This window comes from Phyllosticta capitalensis (genome assembly GCF_038381095.1).
Source record: "Phyllosticta capitalensis strain CBS 128856 chromosome Unknown BKA78scaffold_3, whole genome shotgun sequence".
Taxonomy (NCBI): Eukaryota; Fungi; Ascomycota; class Dothideomycetes; order Botryosphaeriales; family Phyllostictaceae; genus Phyllosticta; species Phyllosticta capitalensis.
The window spans coordinates 1,010,854-1,027,348 of record NW_027117441.1 but is presented as its reverse complement, the minus strand read 5'-3'; the positions used below and the strand labels follow the sequence as shown (position 1 = coordinate 1,027,348).

The window sequence follows — 16,495 nt, the reverse complement described above, 5'->3', positions numbered from 1 at the left end:
TGCACCGCCCCTTGACTGCGCGGAGAGGAGTCAGCCTGGGCAGCGGCGCAGCTTGCGACTTTCACGAGCGCAAACATGTCGCCGCAAGCAAGTCGCTTTGATGTCAAGGGACTCAACGGCGCAGCGTTTGGATGGGCAGATGGCCAAGGAGCGGCCACTGGCGGCTCGGAAGGGCCGGCGGCAGCGCGCAGAAGCGTGGGGTTAAATCGATGGGAAAGTAATGGAATCTTGACAGAATAGTCAATTAGCTGTTCAGCCAAAATGGATGGTAGTCCAGTCTAGACTTGGTTAGCCAGGCGTTGAAAGGGCGGGGATGTTCGCTGAGAGGGATGGCCACAGCGGGAAAGTTGCAAGAATTTTGGAAGCGCAGCAATTGTAGGAATTGTTTGCGAGTAGGAGCGGAGAGATGTAGAGACAGCGCAGGTGCAGGCGGATAGATTGCGATGATGTAAGCTCCGGCAGACTGGATGCATGTGCGTCTTGAGGTGGTTGGAGCCGTGAGCCTCAGAAGTTGACGTCAACCGCGTGGGGTGTTGACGTTTACCACCAAAAAATGCCAGGCTCTCAGCCCGTACGCAGCATTTCAAAGCGCAAGACTGGCTTAGATGGTACCACGGCACAGCCATTGCCGCCTCGTACATTGTGCATGTCGGGCACATGTCAGCAGTGAGTCATGGAGACTTTGGTTAGTGCTGCCCAGCGAGGCGGCCAAGATTGGGGTCAAAAAGTGTTGTGTTGGGTTCGGAGAGGGCTGTCGGTGGCGAGGCAGGTTAGGGCAGGGCACAAGAGTGGGAGTAGTGGGTATTACTTATGGGGAAAATGACAGACTCGGTAGGTGGCATCGAGGCAGTTATAACGGCGAGGCTTTGTTTCGAGGGAGCTGGAGACGGTTGCCCAGCGCGGCGCACTGATGCTAGCAAGCAAGCGGAAAACGCATGAGCCACAAACGCGGCGCGGGGACAATGCCACAGTGGTTAGTTATTGTACCAGGACTGCGGGAGAGAGGCCGTTTGTAGGGTGTTTTTGGTAGAGTGGGAGACTGGGAGTGCTGGGCGTGGAGCTGCGGGCGTGGAGTTGAGGCAGAAGAGGAACCGCGGCATCATGCTCTAGAGTCGAGGTTTGAGGTGAAGATGCAGTAATTCTGGTGCTTTGGTTTTCTCGAATAGTCATGGCGTCGACCGTGGTGCTGGCTGCTTGGCCGTCCCGTTGCGTCGTCTGATGAGTCCAGGTGGGTGCTAGCCGAGAACCCGGCTGCCAGACCTAAGTGCTCAAAAACTTTCCTCCACCAACGCCCTTTCATCATCACCCTCTTCATTCTACGAAGAACCCAACCACCCTTCTCCCCACGACGGTCCTTCTGCTCCGCACGAAGCGACCGCCCCAGACATTTCGATCAGTCCTCTGTCGAAATCGTCCTCTCGCCACTTCGGCACGCCGCGCGCTGAAGCACGATACCCGCGTCCCACACGTCGGTCGTTCGTGCGCTCGGAATTCCCATCAGGTGCCGTCGACCTAGTTGCGCACCGGTCCCTCTCTTCATCGGCTTTTCAGCGCCTTTGCTTTCGACGCAAGCCTCTCCGCTCCGCCGCGACCCTCTTTACTCGCCCGACTTGTTCGAATTCGACATTCGAGGCTTGCCGATCCTCGCGCTCAACCTCACCTCGTCGACATCTCCACCCTCGACCTCAACGCCCACATCTTCTCTCTCCCCGCAAAAATCGCCAAAACGGATAAATGACAAGCCCTAATCCAAAGACGGTTCCCACAAACAACGCCGCGCAGACTGCCAACGCCGCTTCCACCAACCCTTCCGGAACGACGTCGCCCTCTGTCGCTGGCGCCGCTCAACCCATCGCCAAGTCCTACGCAAGTGCTGCGACAAAGAAGGCCGCTTCGCCTCCCGCGATCGCCTCTAGCAGTCCTCAGGTGGCGGTGGGTAGCAATGCGGCCAACGTGAACGGCAAGACTCAAAACTCGACTGCCGGTCCTCCCCCAATTGCGAATGGGGCTCCGTCTCACGGACGTAAATCTTCAACAATGACCATCAGCGCTGCCGGTGCCACTGGTCCAATGTCGAACAATGGCAACGCTCGCCCCAACATTGCCTTTGGTGCTATGAATGCCGGTGGTTCTCCGGCCATCGCCCACAGCGCCCCACACGCACCTCAAAACAACACGCCCAACCCGAGGATCACCTCTCCCGCAACATCCCCCTCGCCCATCCCACAGCCCGCTGCTAGCGGTGGTCGTCCTCCCTCAGGCTTGCAAGGACAGGGCAACGGTCTTAGCTTCGGCAGCATGGGCGGTGAGAACGTCGGTTCAAACGTATGTTGCTTTTTCCCCAAAAAAATTTCCTCGGCCTTGCTGTAAAATTTCACGCGCTGACCACGTCTTCCCACAGCCTCGCCCCGTCTCTATGCCCCCCCAGGGCCCACCCATTCCCCAACCGAACCACTTACGTCGCGAGTCTTCGCAGTCCGCTCACAGTGACATGAGTAACGCAGCTAGAAACTTCGTCCCTCAAGCTGGACGCGGTCGCGGATACAGCCAGGGCTACAACGCGCCATCGCCTGGTGCTCGATTCAGCCAACCGATGCGTGGCCCCATGCCTGGTCAATTCCAGGGTGGAGGACCCATGGGCTCGCCCTACCGCCAGAACAGGAGTCCCGCCATGGCTCCGGCCACCATGTCGCAACAGGCTTCTTACGCCAACCAGCCGCAGCTCCCGCATGGGTTCTACCCGGGGCAGTTTCCGTCAAATGTAACTATGCCAATTTCTTCGAACGTCTCTGAAGTCAGCAGCATTTCGCAGCCCGCCGTCAATTCGAAGACGCGTGGCCATCAGTCTCAAAGTTCAACTACAAGTCTTTCAGCAGCAACCACCTCTCTTAGTGCAAGCCAGCGTCAACTTCAACTTGAGAAAGAACTTTCAACGCGACTTGATTCAGTTCCAGACTTTTCTCCAGAGAATGGCGGTTTCGAAGAGTTTCTGACAGTGTTGAAGGCGCAGAATTACTACGGCATGCACCCGCCGTCGCATCTCGACCCGACGCAATTCGGCCCTTACGGTTACCAGGCGCCATACATGCACCCAGGTATGGCCTATCAGGGTGCCGCTCCCCCTAGTCCGCGTCCGATGAACCACCCAACGCCCCACGGGCAGCCCTTCGTGCCTGGCGGCCAGTATGCTCCACCGCACGCCCCCGTCATGTCACGCAACAGCTCCCAGGTTTCCGAACGCCCTCCTTCGACCCTCGGCCAGCCGCAGACGCCCTCGATGGCTCCCGCCAGCCACGCCTCCCACACCCCGACCCAAAGTTCGAGCAGTCCCGCACCAGCATCTTCTAACTTCACGATACCCGCGCGGACTAAGAGCAAGGGCATTGTCATCAAGAACCCCGAGGGTGAAGTTGTGACGTTTGAGAAGAAGACGTCATCTCCCGCCCCTCCTCAAGTCCCGGCCCCATCCAAGTCGCCCGTTGTTGTTTCCTCTACCCCCACTCCTCCACCGCGTGCGCCTAGCGCCACCGACTCTAGCAAGTCTCAAAAGACTGAGGCTGAGAGGCGCGCCGAATTCCAAAAGGGCTTCCAAGAGCAAATCCGCAAGACCATGGCTGCTGATCAAGAAGCCGAAAAGGCTGAAAAGGCCAAGACGGACGCTGACACGGCAAAGGCCTCCAAGGAGAAGGAAGAGTCCGAAGCAAAGGCTGCCCAAGAGGCCAAGGACAAGGAGGCCGCTGAAGCCGCCGCAAAGGAGGCTGCTGCTAAGGAGGCCGCCGCAAAGGAAGCTGCCAAGAAGGCTGAGGAGGAGCAAAAGAAGCTCGACGAGGAAAAGAAGCAGGCCGAGGAGAAGGCCAAGGACGAGGAGTCGAAGAAGGCCGCTGACGGCAAGGCCGCCGAAGACAAGAAGGCCGAGGAGGAGCGCATCGCCAAGGAAGAGGAAGAGCGCTGGATTGCAGAGCTCGAGGCCGCTGAGCGTGAAGAGGAAGAGCGCGAGAAGGCTTACCAGGAGAAGAAGAAGAAGGAAGCCGAAGAGGCCAAGTCCAAGGAGGCTGAAAAGGCCGCAAAGGCCGACGAGGAAATGAAGCGCCTTGAGCGCGAAGCCGAAGAGCGCGAGCTCGCCAAAGAAAAGGGCGCTGCCTCCAAGGACGAGAGTGAAGAGGCCAAGGCCGAGGCCGCAAAGCTCTTTGCTTCTCTCAAGAAGCCCACGTTCGGTCCTGCTGCCGATGCTGCCGCCGAGTCGCAGGCCGCCACTCCTGTCTCGGACACCTCGTCGATGCCTCCTCCAGCGCAGCCTGCATCCAAGGTGGCTGCCGCCATCAAGCCGAAGCCTGCGGCTCTCAAGCTCGAGACTCGCAAGCCCGTCGAGCCCCCCGCGCCAACTCCTGGTATGCAGGCTCTCAAGTCCGCTCGCTTCCTCCAGGTGCAAAGCCAGGACGTCAAGTACCCCGCTGGCATCAAATCTCCCAACCCAGCTCTGAACCAGAGCAACAAGGGCACTCGGGGTCTCAAGTACGACAAGGACTTTTTGCTCCAGTTCCAAGAAGTCTTCAAGGAGAAGCCCTCGGTCGACTGGGACACCAAGGTCAGAGAGACCGTTGGCGATGGCTCCGACTCTGCCCGTCCCCAATCTGCACGCACTCCTTCTGGTATGGGCGGCAGGCAAAACTCTCGCCCCATGGGCATGCCTTCTGGTCTGGGTGGACCTATGGGAAGCTTTGCACAGGGTGGTCGCACTCTGCCGCCGGGCACTTCCTCCCAACAGAGATTCGAAATGTCCCAGGGCGTCGGCGCTCGCCCGCCTGTTGCCAACCCTCTCGCCAGCTTTGCAGGCCGTCCTGGAAGCTTCCCCATGGGAGGCCCCGTTCGCTCAGCTTCGTCTTACAACCCTGCTGCTAGCTCGCCTCGGTCCGGCAGTGGCCGCAAGAACGCCAGTCGTGCGGGTGGTCGCGGCCCAAGCAGACGTGATGAGGAGCAGGCTGCGAAGAACATGCCCCTCACTGCTGGTATGGAGCTGAAGCCTCTTCAACGATCCCAGAGCGGCTGGGTGCCGACCAGTCTCACGCAAACTCCTCAGCCTGTGGCAACCGGCAACCTCGCGCCTGATGTTGTTCAGAGGAAGGTCAAGGCCGCGTTGAACAAGATGACGCCCGAGAAGTTTGACAAGATTGCCGACCAGATTCTCGAAATCGCCAAGCAGTCGGAGAGCGAGGCCGACGGCCGCACTCTGCGCCAAGTCATTCAGTTGACTTTTGAGAAGGCCTGTGACGAGGCGCACTGGGCATCCATGTACGCCAAATTCTGCAAGCGCATGCTTGAGACCATGTCGCCCAACATCAAGGACGAGAACGTCCGTGACAAGAACGGCAACCCCGTCGTCGGTGGCAACTTGTTCCGCAAGTACCTCTTGAACAGGTGCCAGGAAGATTTCGAGCAGGGCTGGGAGTCTAACCTGCCCATGAAGAAGGAGGGCGAGACTGAGGAGGCGGCCATGCTCAGCGATGAATACTACGTTGCAGCCGCCGCCAAGAGAAAGGGTCTTGGTCTCATCCAGTTCATCGGTGAGCTCTACAAGCTCGGCATGCTTACTGTCAGGATTATGCACGAGTGTGTCATGAGACTGCTCAACTTTGAAGGCATGCCCGACGAGTCCAACGTTGAGTCGCTTGTCAAGCTTCTGCGGACCGTTGGTGCCAACATGGAGGCCAACGAGGCCGGTTCCCAGATGATCCGCGCCTACTTTGACAGGATCGAAAAGGTCAAGGACATGCCCGGCCTTCCCAGCCGTCTGCACTTCATGTTGTTGGATCTTGTCGACCTGCGCAGGAAGGGCTGGAGGTCCAAGGATGACGCCAAGGGCCCGAAGACTCTCCAGGAGATTCACGAAGAGGCTTTGGCCGCCCAGCAGGCTGCAGAGCTTGAAAAGATGCGCAACCCTCCGCGTGGTGGTGGCCGTCCGCCAGTCGGTCGCGGCGATGCCCGCTCGTTCTCGGGCGCTGGCTCCATGCCTCCTCCCGACTACAAGCACAACACTCTCGGCATGGACGACCTCAGGAAGTTGTCGAAGAACGCGTCCGGACGCACGGCGAGCTCCGGCCCCGGCATGTTTGGTCCGTCTTCTTTGTTTGCCGGCCGCAGCAGCAGCGGTCGCAGGAACCTGGGCCCTGGTGGTGGATTGAACAGGACTGGCGATGAATCTGGCGGCTCTTCCCGTACCGGAACACCCCCAGTGAAGGATAAGGAACCCTCGACGCACCATGTCAACTCGTTCAGGTAAGATTCTCTCTGTGAAGATTTGTTTGCAAGCTTCTAACACTTTCACAGCGCACTTGCAGCTCTCGAGGGCGGAGAAGATGCCGCCAACGATGCTGCCTCTCCGGAGCCAGCCAAGGTCCAGCTGGCAACCGATGCTGAAAAGAAGGAACCTGGCGACGCTTCCGCCAACCAGTCCTAAGTTCTTCATTCGATTCAGCATCCGCACTTCTACGGAACGGCGGCATTCGTGTCTGGTAACTCGATTCCCTACTACGTTGCATAGACCAGCTTGCGCATATGACGGGCTGCATTTCACCGGGGTTTCCTCTTCACTTGATGTGTTTTAAGAAAAAAGTTCTTCGTCTTTTTCGGCACGGGCTGGGGTAAAAAGATTGGTCGCCGGTTTCATGCTTCCTTTTCTTCTACCATGCGATGACTTCATGTACGATGGGCTCCCTGGGGGCGTTAATGGCGGGTTGGCTTTTCTGCTTTTCTTCCCTTCCACACCCCCTGCGAATAATCATGGTTCGATTTGCTTTTTTTCCTTCTCAGAGTCAGTCACCTGCTGCGAAAATCAATCCCTGAATAGCAGGGTGCGAGCAGTGGGAATACGACTGTCTGGCTTCTCAAATCTTCCTCTTTGCTTGCTCGACCCATCCCATCTTGTTGTCCGTTGCCGTCGTTGACCCACTCAACCACCCAATGTCGCTTGCACTGCATCTCCATCAGCACCAATGGCGCTCGCATTCCATGGAGCAACTGCTTTCTCCTCCGTCTACGCCGGCAACACCTCATCAACCATCGACCTGGGTCATGGCAGCTCGTTTTCTCCACCCACACCTACCTTGTCTACCTCGTTTGTGTTTGTGTCTGTGGATAAAGTTGTTTGTACTTTTTCTTCCCCTTTTTTGTGATTCTCCTTGTTTGTCGATCGATTCTGCTCGAGACCCTGCCTGATGTACTGGGCTTTTGGCTCTGGCTCTTGCGTAGCTACTACATATATGCATGCATAAGATACAACTTCCACCATTCTGGTATGCCGTCGTTGGTGATCCTTGTTGGCGACGGGATGTCGACGTGACTTGAGACTTTGCGGTAGCAGTTCTGGGGAGTTGGCCTGCTTTCCTGCTCCCCCGTTACTTTATCCATGACTGATTTTGACACGAAAACCCGCCTGCCTGTCTCCCTGGATCTAGACACCAAGTCCTCCTCTCCGTCTTGAGCATTTGCCTCGACACGACAAATTGGAGAGAACAGCAGAGGCCCTGCCTACACAGGCTCAGGAAGAAGACGCCAAACCAAAGGGGCCACACTGGTTGACAAACAGAAATTACCCATCCCGAGACCTCCCAGTGACAAGCAAGGTAAGTACCACATGGAGACGAGGAGTCCTCATGCCCCAGGTGCCTTGGAGATGGAGAGCCTTTCCCCTCTGGACGGACGGTTACAAGGAGCATTCGAGCGTTTTTGCGTCTGTGTGCTACAACTCGGGACCATCGATTCCCGGGTTGGATTTCTGGGGGGCGAGCGACAAGCACGCATCAATCACGCCAGACCTCCTCCATCCTACTCACTTATCACTACTGCCCTCGTCCAATCCACCATTATCTTCTAGTCTTACCTCGTCTCACACGTCCACCCATCTCGTCACAGCAAACGACCGACTGGTTTCGTTTTACGGCGCGCGTGTTTCAAAGCGGCGCCGTTGGACGACTGTGATGTCATGGTTGGATGAAACGAGCGAGCAGTGACGGTACGAGCGAGGTACGAGGGGACGGAATGGGGCGTGAGAGGCTAGCTTAGGCAGATGAAAATGGTGGTGGAATTGGGAAGGCAAACAGGTTTTTGGCTGTCCGGTGGACTGGGGATTTGATGGGGGATATATAAGGGAGTATGCTAGATGGGGAGATTGCTTTTATAGTCGACTGTCCATTGATCTCTGAATAATTTTGATATACCATATTGAGATTCTTGCTTAATATCTTTAAATTTCATTGCACCTGCCACTACTCCCTTTTGAGCTCTACATACGAGCAGAAATGAGCATGACGCAACAACCCAATGTTAACAAGAAACACCACGGTATTGTATTCCTCTTTCCTCGCCCATCGCTGACCGCTGACCGCTGACGCCCTCATGATAGGCCCCTCCGCCATCGTCGGTGCCGTCGGCGACGCAATCAGCGGCGTCGGCAAAGGCGTCGGCGACTCCATCACGGCTGTGTCGAGGGGCATTGGCGACGCGACGAAAAGTGTGTGGTTGTGTCGTTTTACTGTGCTCCTGTACCCTTCCCATATCCGTCGAAGCTGAGTCGACATGGATGGAGGGACAGCTTTAAATATTGAGGGGTTTGCTGACGGACGTTTGGCTGCATGTAGGTATGGGACACGCGACGACGGATACGGTGGGGAGAGCCGGATCGGCGGCAACGGGTAGGGGAAGTGGGAGGGAGGAGCATACGCCGCAAGTGATGGGACCGCCGGCGACACCAGCGCCAGCGGGTTCGGAGCAGGGGACAGAGATGACGAGGATGGGAAAGTAGCCGGATTCTTGGCTTCACCGTGGCTCGTGAAAGAAATATCAACTCCAAGGTCGGGGGTGCTTGAATGCTCCCTCTGTGCATGTACAGGTCTCGACTTGATGATTTGAATACTCACTGGCCACATGCTGGGCGACTTTGACACTCAGGGCAGGAGTTGACATCTGTGGAATGAGGATGAATAGGTACAGCGAGTTGTATTTGAGACTTTTTTTGCGGGCTTCAAGGGGGAGTCCGGAAAATTGCTTAATATGGGAAGAATTCAAGAAAGGGTTTACGGCGAGTAGTAGATTCCACACGTTCAGCATGCTGGTTCTAATAAGTTTGAATGCCTTCTCTTTCTTGGTGGGTATGATTTTCTAATGCTTTATTCGTGTGACCACTGGGGCTTTTCCTTGTTTGCGAATGCAGTCATGCCTGTACCAATGTTAACACTGAATGACTACTCAACTTCGAAAGGAGCACTTACCGATCTTCTGGTCCTTGCTGCCAAAGAGACCATGGAACAGCGTCCGCTCGTGGTCATAGCCGTCCCGAAGTCCCAACTCTTGGCTCTTGTTGACTGCCTCCTTCGCCGCCTTGACGGCGATCCTGCTGTATCCAGCAATCTTCTCAGCAGTGCTAATCGCACCGTTGACGCATTCCTCGGGCGTCTCAAACACCTTGGCAGCAAGACCCCACTGCTCGGCCTGCTCGCCGGTAAAGTTGTCGCCAGTCAGAACCAACTCCATGGCCTTGGACTTGCCAATGGCCCTCGTCAAGCGCTGGGACCCGCCCATGCCAGGCAGGACACCGAGCTTGATCTCGGGCTGGCCGAACTTGGCGCCCTTGGAGCAGTACAGGATGTCACCCATCATGGCAAGCTCGCACCCGCCGCCCAGAGCGTAGCCATTGACGGCCGTGATGATGGGCTTCTTGGTCGCGTGGATGAAGTCGGTCCACATTTGGATAAAGTCGCGGCCATAGGCGTCGGCAAAGCTCTTGTCCTTCATCTCCTTGATATCCGCGCCCGCTGCGAATGCCTTTTCAGAGCCAGTGATTACGGTTGCGCCAATGCTGTCGTCCTTTTCGAAGCGGCGGAGGGCGTCGCCGAGCTCGAGGCCGAGGGGTGTGAAGAGGGCATTGAGGGCTTTGGGGCGGTTGAGTGTTACTGTGGAATGTTAGTATTTTGCTCAATCCGGAATATCATGAGCCAGTACTTAATCCAACACCAGGCTTGGGGGTCGAAACGGTAATGTGCTCGAAAGATGGAGCTGCGGAGGAGTATGGCCGGGCTACTCGCGGCAGGGATGCAGGAATGAGCTTGTAGCCGGCCCGTGTAGAGATTCGAAAGGCAGACATTTTGATAGAAACAGCAGGAGACTATGGGCGAGGGAGAAGAAGAATTGAATTCAAGACTAGCTTGGAGAGTTTTGGTAAGCTGGAGCTTGTGAAGCTCGAGAGGGACTCCCGAGGTAGACTTGCGTCATGGTGCTCCATTCGGCCGCGCCTCCGCCGAGCATGCCCCGTTATCGATTGTTTAGTCAGCGGGCCGTTGCAAACACGGCAAACTTGCCGATCCTACCTCTAAGGCCTAAGGGCGACCTGGCAAAGTTGGGGGCAGCTCCATCTCTGTAAACGCGCTCGTATCTCAACCGGTCGTGCTTGCGGGACTAGCGGTCCATCCTCTTGGTCAACTTTTTGGACACTTGTCTCCGCCATCACATCGCACTCTCTTCTTTCAACGACATACCCTCCGCTGTTGCGAACTTCCGGCGCAGCTCGATCCGTCCGCCCCGTCTCGACCAACGTTGCCATGATGGATGCGCCTGAGCCCGACACGCCGTTTGCGGCCGTGAGCGCGCAGACGACCAAGTTTGGTCAGGTAGGAAAACGTCGGCCCCAAGATATTTTCCAAAGAAGATGCGCTGATACGTCGCCCAACAGATTTATCAATCCTACCTCGACAAATCGACCCCCTTCATCGTCCAGAGATGGTCGGGCACTGCCGCGCTTTTCCTCGTCTTTGGATTAAGGATCATATTTGCTCAGGGATGGTACATTGGTAAGGATACGCGTACTGTGGCTCTTCAAAGGGCATGTTGTTGACGCAATGCGCAGTTGCCTACTCGCTCGGAATTTACCTCCTCAACCTCTTCCTCGCCTTCATCTCGCCCAAGTTCGATCCTGCGCTGGAACAAGATGAGGGTATGGAGGATGGCACAGCTGGCGGACTGCCGACGAAGGAGGAAGACGAGTTCAGGCCGTTTGTGAGGAGGCTGCCCGAGTTCAAGTTCTGGTACTCGTCGACCAAGGCGATTGCCATTGGCTTCCTCTGCACCTGGTTCGAGATGTTCGACCTGCCGGTCTTCTGGCCCGTCCTCGTGGTCTACTGGTTGATCCTGTTCCTCCTGACAAGTAAGTGCGCTGGGAAGTCTTTTGGAGCAAAAGCTAACTAGGTTGCAGTGCGGAGGCAGATTCAACACATGATCAAGTACCGCTACGTCCCATTCACGGTCGGCAAGAGGCAGTTTAGGGGAAAATAAGCGAGCGGCGCGGAGACGAGACCCTGTTCCCAAAAGAGTAATTGGCGGTAATTGGAACTATTCAGGGCAACAGAGGGAGCGACTTTGACGAATTCCGACTTTCCCCGAGGCATGGCATGGAGTAATTGGAGTGTACAACAACATGAAGAGCGGGACTGTACGCTCAGGTTCAGTTCGTGGTGTAGGTACGACACAATTTATTCACGGAAAAAGACATGCGCGAGGATACTTTTGCTATTTCCAGGATGGCGCAATGCGAGCGAGGTACCACTGGAAACATTAGTCGCACAATTGGCCGTTGTCGCGCTCTAGACGCAGGGACTCGGGTCAAGACTCGACACTCGAGCGTGGTCAGGACGCGCCCCCTGATTGGCCCTCGCGCCAGACGATCCCCCGCCAGGCTGCCCCTCAACACCAGGCGCCTGTGCACATGGCATCTGCGCTTGTTTTGACAGGCCCGGCCTCTCTGCAGTCCCGCCTTTCTTGCCGACTCTCTCGCGCAGAGCCTCTACATGTGCTGCCGTTGATAGGCCCTCGTTCTGCTCAACCACGCTTACTTTGTGCATCATGTGCGGTGATCTTCTGAAGAATCACTACCACGCGGCGCCCAACATCGTCCAGCCATGGCAGATATAATTTGCTCGCGCCTCCGGATCCTTTGTTCCCTCCACCATCGCTCTTCAACATGGCGTCCACTATGCCCCTTCTCCCGGGGCTCAGCCTTCCCATTGACACCTTTGGCCAGCTTTCTTTTTTTGTTTTTGGTCTCCTCATTTTTCTCGTTCTCGTTTTTCTTTATGCATTGAGAGATACCCAAGATACCCGACAAAAGTCATCAACCTCCCTTCAAGCCTACATCAGGTTCATCTGGGGGTGCTTCCTCAAACCCCACACCGGAGACGGTGCCCGCAACCAACAGGATGCCCTCGAGAGCTTCTACCAGGCCCAGGCCTCCGTTTACGATGCCACTCGCTCCAGACTGTTGAGCGGCCGCGACGACATGCTCGGTCTCGTCGCTGCGCAGCTCCAGTACAAGGTCAATGCTGGAATCCTGCCGGGAAAGCCAATATGGATCGATGTAAACATTCCCCTCTCCTCATCCCGTCTTGACTAACAGCTCCAGATTGGTGGCGGCACTGGCTGGAATATTGAGCAAATGTCCAAGTTCCTGGACGTCCCTGAATTCTTCCGCTCCGTCTACGTCGTTGATCTTTCTCCCTCCCTGTGCGAGATTGCCCGCGAGAGGTTTGCTCGCCTGGGCTGGAAAAATGTCAAGGTGGTTTGTCAGGATGCCCGCGCATTCCGCGTTGAGGACCACGAGTCCGTGTCAGACGACAGATCATTGGTGCGAGTCAATTCTGGCGAGTACGGTTCAGACGGCAGGAAGAAGACGCGCCTCGGCGCCGAGCTTGTAACCATAAGCTACGCGCTCTCTATGATCCCCGAGTTCTATTCGGCCATCGATTCAATCAGCTCGCAGCTGTCTCCCAATGGCATCGTCGGCGTCATTGACTTTTACGTTCAGAGTCAGGTCGAGTTCCAGAGCCGAAACTATGTCGGTGGCGTCATTGACAGGCACTGCATGTGGCTCTCGCGCGTCTTTTGGAGGACTTGGTTCGAGATTGACCGTGTGAATCTTGAGCCTGCCAGGAGGGTATGTCACCAGTACAATTCGATGGGTATGTTTTCTGACTCGAACAGGACTATCTCGAGTACAAGTTTGGAACCATTCTCAACATCAACGCCCGCAACCACCTCCTTGGTGTACGCATCCCCTATTACGTCTGGATTGGCTGCTCCAAGGACAGCGGCACTTCTCCTTCCAAGTTGGCTGAAGTCGACGCTGCCGCCACCGAGTCTCCTTTCCTGTCCGCTCTCGATCTTCAAGCCCGCACTTCGGGACGTCTCGACAGCCGCGTGGAGCTACACTCCAAGGCCTATGAGTCGGCCATTGTAAACTTGGCCGCGAGTCTTCCCCTTCCAGCAAGCTGGTACCAAAACCACCACTGGAGGATATACTACGACGCCCAGCTGCAGAAGCACAGGCAGTTCAAGGACCAGTACATCTACGCCTTTACATGGGAGGACAGCAGGGAGGACGCAAAGCTGCTCCAGGTCAAGTCCAACGATGTCATTCTGGCCATCACCAGCGCTGGAGACAACATTTTGTCTTTTGCCTTGGAGAAGCCGAAGCGTATCCACGCTGTCGATCTCAAGTAGGTTTTGCCTCCCAAATAGCCGGCATTGTGCTGACTCTCATAGCCCCACCCAAAACCACCTCCTCGAACTCAAGGTCGCCGCCTTCACAGCACTAGGCTATTCCGATGTCTGGAAGATATTCGGCGAGGGAAAGCACGAAGCATTCCGCGACCTCCTGATCAACAAGCTCAGCCCGCACATGTCGAGCCTCGCATTCGAATACTGGCTTCGCAACGGACCCAAAACTTTTTCGACAGCGGGCAAGGGGCTCTACGCAACCGGCGGGTCCGGCCAAGCGCTGCAGCTCGTGGGATGGATCCTGCGCATCATGGGACTGAGCGAAGAAGTCAAGAAGCTGTGCTCAGCAGGCACCCTCAACGAGCAGCGCGAGATCTGGAACCGCAGCATCCGCAAAGTGCTGCTGTCGCGCCTCCTGAGCTGGACCGTCATCAGCAACGAGAAGTGGCTGTGGAAAGCGCTGGGTGTGCCGCCCAACCAGCGAAACCTGATTGAGCAGGACTTCATCAAGCTGAACGGCAACGAGCATCCTGCGGCGGCCGCCGACAACAAGCCCCTGAAGGACGACCACAGCATCCCGAGCGGCGTGCGCTCCGGCCACGCCATCTGGGAGTACGCCGTCAACACGCTCGACCCGCTCGTCCACAACACGCTGCTCAGCAGCGACAACCACTACTACCTGCTCACCCTGCTGGGCCACTACACGCACCGCAGCCACCCCGCATACCTCACGCCCAAGGCGCACATCAAGCTGTCCAAGCCCGACGCCTTCGACGGGCTGCGCATCCACACGGACGAGCTGAACGAGGTGTTTGCGCGCATGTCGCCGGCCACGCTCACCATCGCCGTCGTCATGGACTCGATGGACTGGTTCGACGAGGGCGGCGACGCCGCCGCCGACCAGGTCCGCGCCCTCAACCGCGCCCTCAAGATGGGCGGCCGCGTCATGCTGCGCAGCGCCGCCTTGGCCCCGTGGTACGTCCGCGTCTTTGAGGCAAACGGCTTCCGCATCAAGCGCGTTGCTGCGAGGATGCCTGGCGCCTGTGTTGATAGGTATGTTCCCCCTTCTTTTTCCGTCGTCGATGCTTTTGCTAACTTTCGCACAGAGTCAACATGTACGCTTCGACGTGGATATGCACCAAGGTGTCGTCGATCGACAACGCGGAGCAGGAGAATGTGGACGGTATGGGCAATCCGATGGAGAGGTTGAAAATCTAAAGTTGGACAGCCAAGGAACATTGGCAAAAATCCAGAACAGGAGTGTGGGGAAGAAGAGACGTGGAGATACTTGACCTTGAGTTTACTAGATGTAGAGAAGGACGCTTGTAGCGCGGGCCAGGAAACGGTAATCAAAAACATTACTTGTAGTCTATGCGCAAGGGCGTTTGAATGGTCGTCATCTTGCTGATTGTTTGCTTGCTGGCACAAAAGAGCGACGTGTATGACTTTGAATTTCGGAGGTCTGGCTGCGAAGGCCCTAGACATTGGAAAGGACTGAGACTGCGCATGTAGGCTTGGGAGATTGCTTGGGTTTGACGGAATTGCTGTTGATTGTGCCAAGGGAAATCGGCGGAAAAGGAGGGCGATGAAAAGAAAGGGCGCGCTGGACGGTGGAAGGTTCATAGATGGAGGCTAGAGGGCGAGAGCATAAGTAGAATTACGCGAATAGACAGTAGGGTAACAGTCGAGCTTTTTCGTGTCGCAGTGGCGTTGTAGTCAATGGTGCTGCGAAGGGATCTATGGTTTCTGCCAGGTGCAGTTCGTCTTCGTGGGCGTAGGCCGCGGAGGTCCCTAAATGGTAGCCCAATCAGAGACCGTCCGGTCAGCATTTCACGCATGAGCCTCTGATGAAAACAATGAAGGTCTTTGTGGATCTCAACCAGACTGGAGAGGGATCTGGCGTTTTTCGGAAAAGGGCACCGTAAATTCGTTGAATTGTAGGAATTTCGATTCGCCGTGGTGCGTGGCTGCGGACCTGTTTTGACTGCTGACAATAATCTCAATCTCGGCGCCGCATTCCTCTTGCAGAGTTTCGCAAAGCTTGGGGTGCTGGGGCTCTCTCGGACGGTCACATAGTGCACCTCGAATGCCATGGAAATCCCAAATCTTGCAGTGAGCCGGCAAGTTCTTGCAGACATGAATCATTTTTGTCTTATCAAACGATTCCCCGAAAAACCCAGAAACCTGAGGGTGTAGCGCCCCAGCACCTGAAAGGCCACCACCACCAACGTTCCGTCCTTCCCATCGTCGTAAAAAGCCACCCCTTAACGGTACGACTTCTGGTATCTCGCGCGGGCACCGGGACCACCGAACTTCTTGGGCTCGCACCTCCTGTTGTCGGCGACGAGGAGAGTACGGTCGTACTGGGCGAGGGCCTGCTTGAGCTGGTTCTTGGAGTGCTCGTCGACGTACTTCTGGTAGTAGGCGATCTGTTGTGCTGCTCGTTAGTGATTCGTTCGATTGGGCGATTTGGATTGTCTTTTTCTCGGGCAAAGGACGTACGATCGACTTGGCGATGGCCTGGCGGATGGCGTAGACCTGGGAGGTGTGACCACCACCGGAGACGCGGACGCGGATGTCAACGTTCGCTGCGCTGCCTGTTAGTTCTCTGCGCCCAGCTCATTTGTCGCTCTTGGAATGATGGAACGCACCGAACTTGTCGAGACCGAGGATCAGGACGGGCTCGTAGACCTTGAAGCGGAGGACCGAGGGCTCAACGAGCGAAAGAGGGTGGCCGTTGACCTTGATGAGGCCCTTGCCTGCCTTGCAGTGGGCGACAGCGGTAGCCGTCTTCTTTTTGCCGAAGCATTGCACACTCTGGGTGGAGGCCATGTTGGTTGGATGGATGGCTCGGTACGGTGTGCTGAGGTCGTCTCGTCGTCGTCTGGTCGGTGTCGCGGGCGGGCTGAGCGAGGTCAGTTTTTTCGGAGTCGCTAACGGATTGTGCGCGGAACCACCC

At 56.5% G+C, this 16,495-nt stretch overlaps 6 protein-coding genes across 6 annotated transcripts; 3 read left to right on the top strand and 3 right to left on the bottom strand.

The window, feature by feature from the left end:
• Positions 1-4,390: 4,390 nt before the first annotated feature.
• BKA78DRAFT_247814 (armadillo-type protein) lies at positions 4,391-6,454 on the top strand (the record flags this gene model as incomplete). Its single annotated transcript, XM_066884330.1, has 2 exons — positions 4,391-6,273; positions 6,325-6,454. 2 exons carry the CDS (start codon positions 4,391-4,393, stop codon positions 6,452-6,454), a joined length of 2,013 nt encoding a protein of 670 aa, XP_066746385.1.
• Positions 6,455-8,914: 2,460 nt separating this feature from the next.
• Positions 8,915-10,225, bottom strand: BKA78DRAFT_279517 (ClpP/crotonase-like domain-containing protein). Its single transcript, XM_066885601.1, has 3 exons — positions 9,994-10,225; positions 9,264-9,944; positions 8,915-9,211 (listed from the first exon to the last, which is right to left on the bottom strand). Exons 1-3 carry the CDS (start codon positions 10,133-10,135, stop codon positions 9,162-9,164), a joined length of 873 nt encoding a protein of 290 aa, XP_066746384.1. The 5' UTR covers positions 10,136-10,225; the 3' UTR covers positions 8,915-9,161.
• A 367-nt stretch (positions 10,226-10,592) lies between these two features.
• Positions 10,593-11,319, top strand: BKA78DRAFT_330400 (rer1 protein-like protein; the record flags this gene model as incomplete). The annotated part of the gene is made up of 4 exons (XM_066889770.1): positions 10,593-10,658; positions 10,721-10,838; positions 10,895-11,191; positions 11,240-11,319. 4 exons carry the CDS (start codon positions 10,593-10,595, stop codon positions 11,317-11,319), a joined length of 561 nt encoding a protein of 186 aa, XP_066746383.1.
• Positions 11,320-11,657: 338 nt separating this feature from the next.
• Positions 11,658-14,951, top strand: BKA78DRAFT_96142 (uncharacterized protein). The gene is made up of 4 exons (XM_066894046.1): positions 11,658-12,397; positions 12,443-12,973; positions 13,021-13,535; positions 13,582-14,951. Exons 1-4 carry the CDS (start codon positions 12,005-12,007, stop codon positions 14,744-14,746), a joined length of 2,604 nt encoding a protein of 867 aa, XP_066746382.1. The 5' UTR covers positions 11,658-12,004; the 3' UTR covers positions 14,747-14,951.
• BKA78DRAFT_96120 (uncharacterized protein) lies at positions 14,952-15,924 on the bottom strand. The gene has a single exon (XM_066894045.1). The coding sequence runs from the start codon at positions 15,672-15,674 to the stop codon at positions 15,156-15,158; it is 519 nt and encodes a 172-aa protein (XP_066746381.1). The 5' UTR covers positions 15,675-15,924; the 3' UTR covers positions 14,952-15,155.
• On the bottom strand, positions 15,801-16,368 carry BKA78DRAFT_247692 (40S ribosomal protein uS9; the record flags this gene model as incomplete). The annotated part of the gene is made up of 3 exons (XM_066884318.1): positions 15,801-15,965; positions 16,039-16,124; positions 16,188-16,368. The coding sequence occupies 3 exons, from the start codon at positions 16,366-16,368 to the stop codon at positions 15,801-15,803; spliced, it is 432 nt and encodes a 143-aa protein (XP_066746380.1).
• Between the last annotated feature and the right edge of the window lie 127 nt (positions 16,369-16,495).

Coding starts and splice junctions, on each gene's coding strand:
- BKA78DRAFT_279517 (XM_066885601.1), bottom strand. CDS start 10,135: ATGTCTGCCTTTCGAATCTCTACACGGGCCGGCTACAAGCTCATTCCT. Junction 9,945..9,993: donor CAAGCCTGGTGTTGGATTAA/GTACTGGCTCAT, acceptor AACATTCCACAG/TAACACTCAACCGCCCCAAA. Junction 9,212..9,263: donor CAGCAAGGACCAGAAGATCG/GTAAGTGCTCCT, acceptor ACATTGGTACAG/GCATGACTGCATTCGCAAAC.
- BKA78DRAFT_96142 (XM_066894046.1), top strand. CDS start 12,005: ATGGCGTCCACTATGCCCCTTCTCCCGGGGCTCAGCCTTCCCATTGAC. Junction 12,398..12,442: donor GAAAGCCAATATGGATCGAT/GTAAACATTCCC, acceptor TAACAGCTCCAG/ATTGGTGGCGGCACTGGCTG. Junction 13,536..13,581: donor ATCCACGCTGTCGATCTCAA/GTAGGTTTTGCC, acceptor TGACTCTCATAG/CCCCACCCAAAACCACCTCC.
- BKA78DRAFT_96120 (XM_066894045.1), bottom strand. CDS start 15,674: ATGTCTGCAAGAACTTGCCGGCTCACTGCAAGATTTGGGATTTCCATG.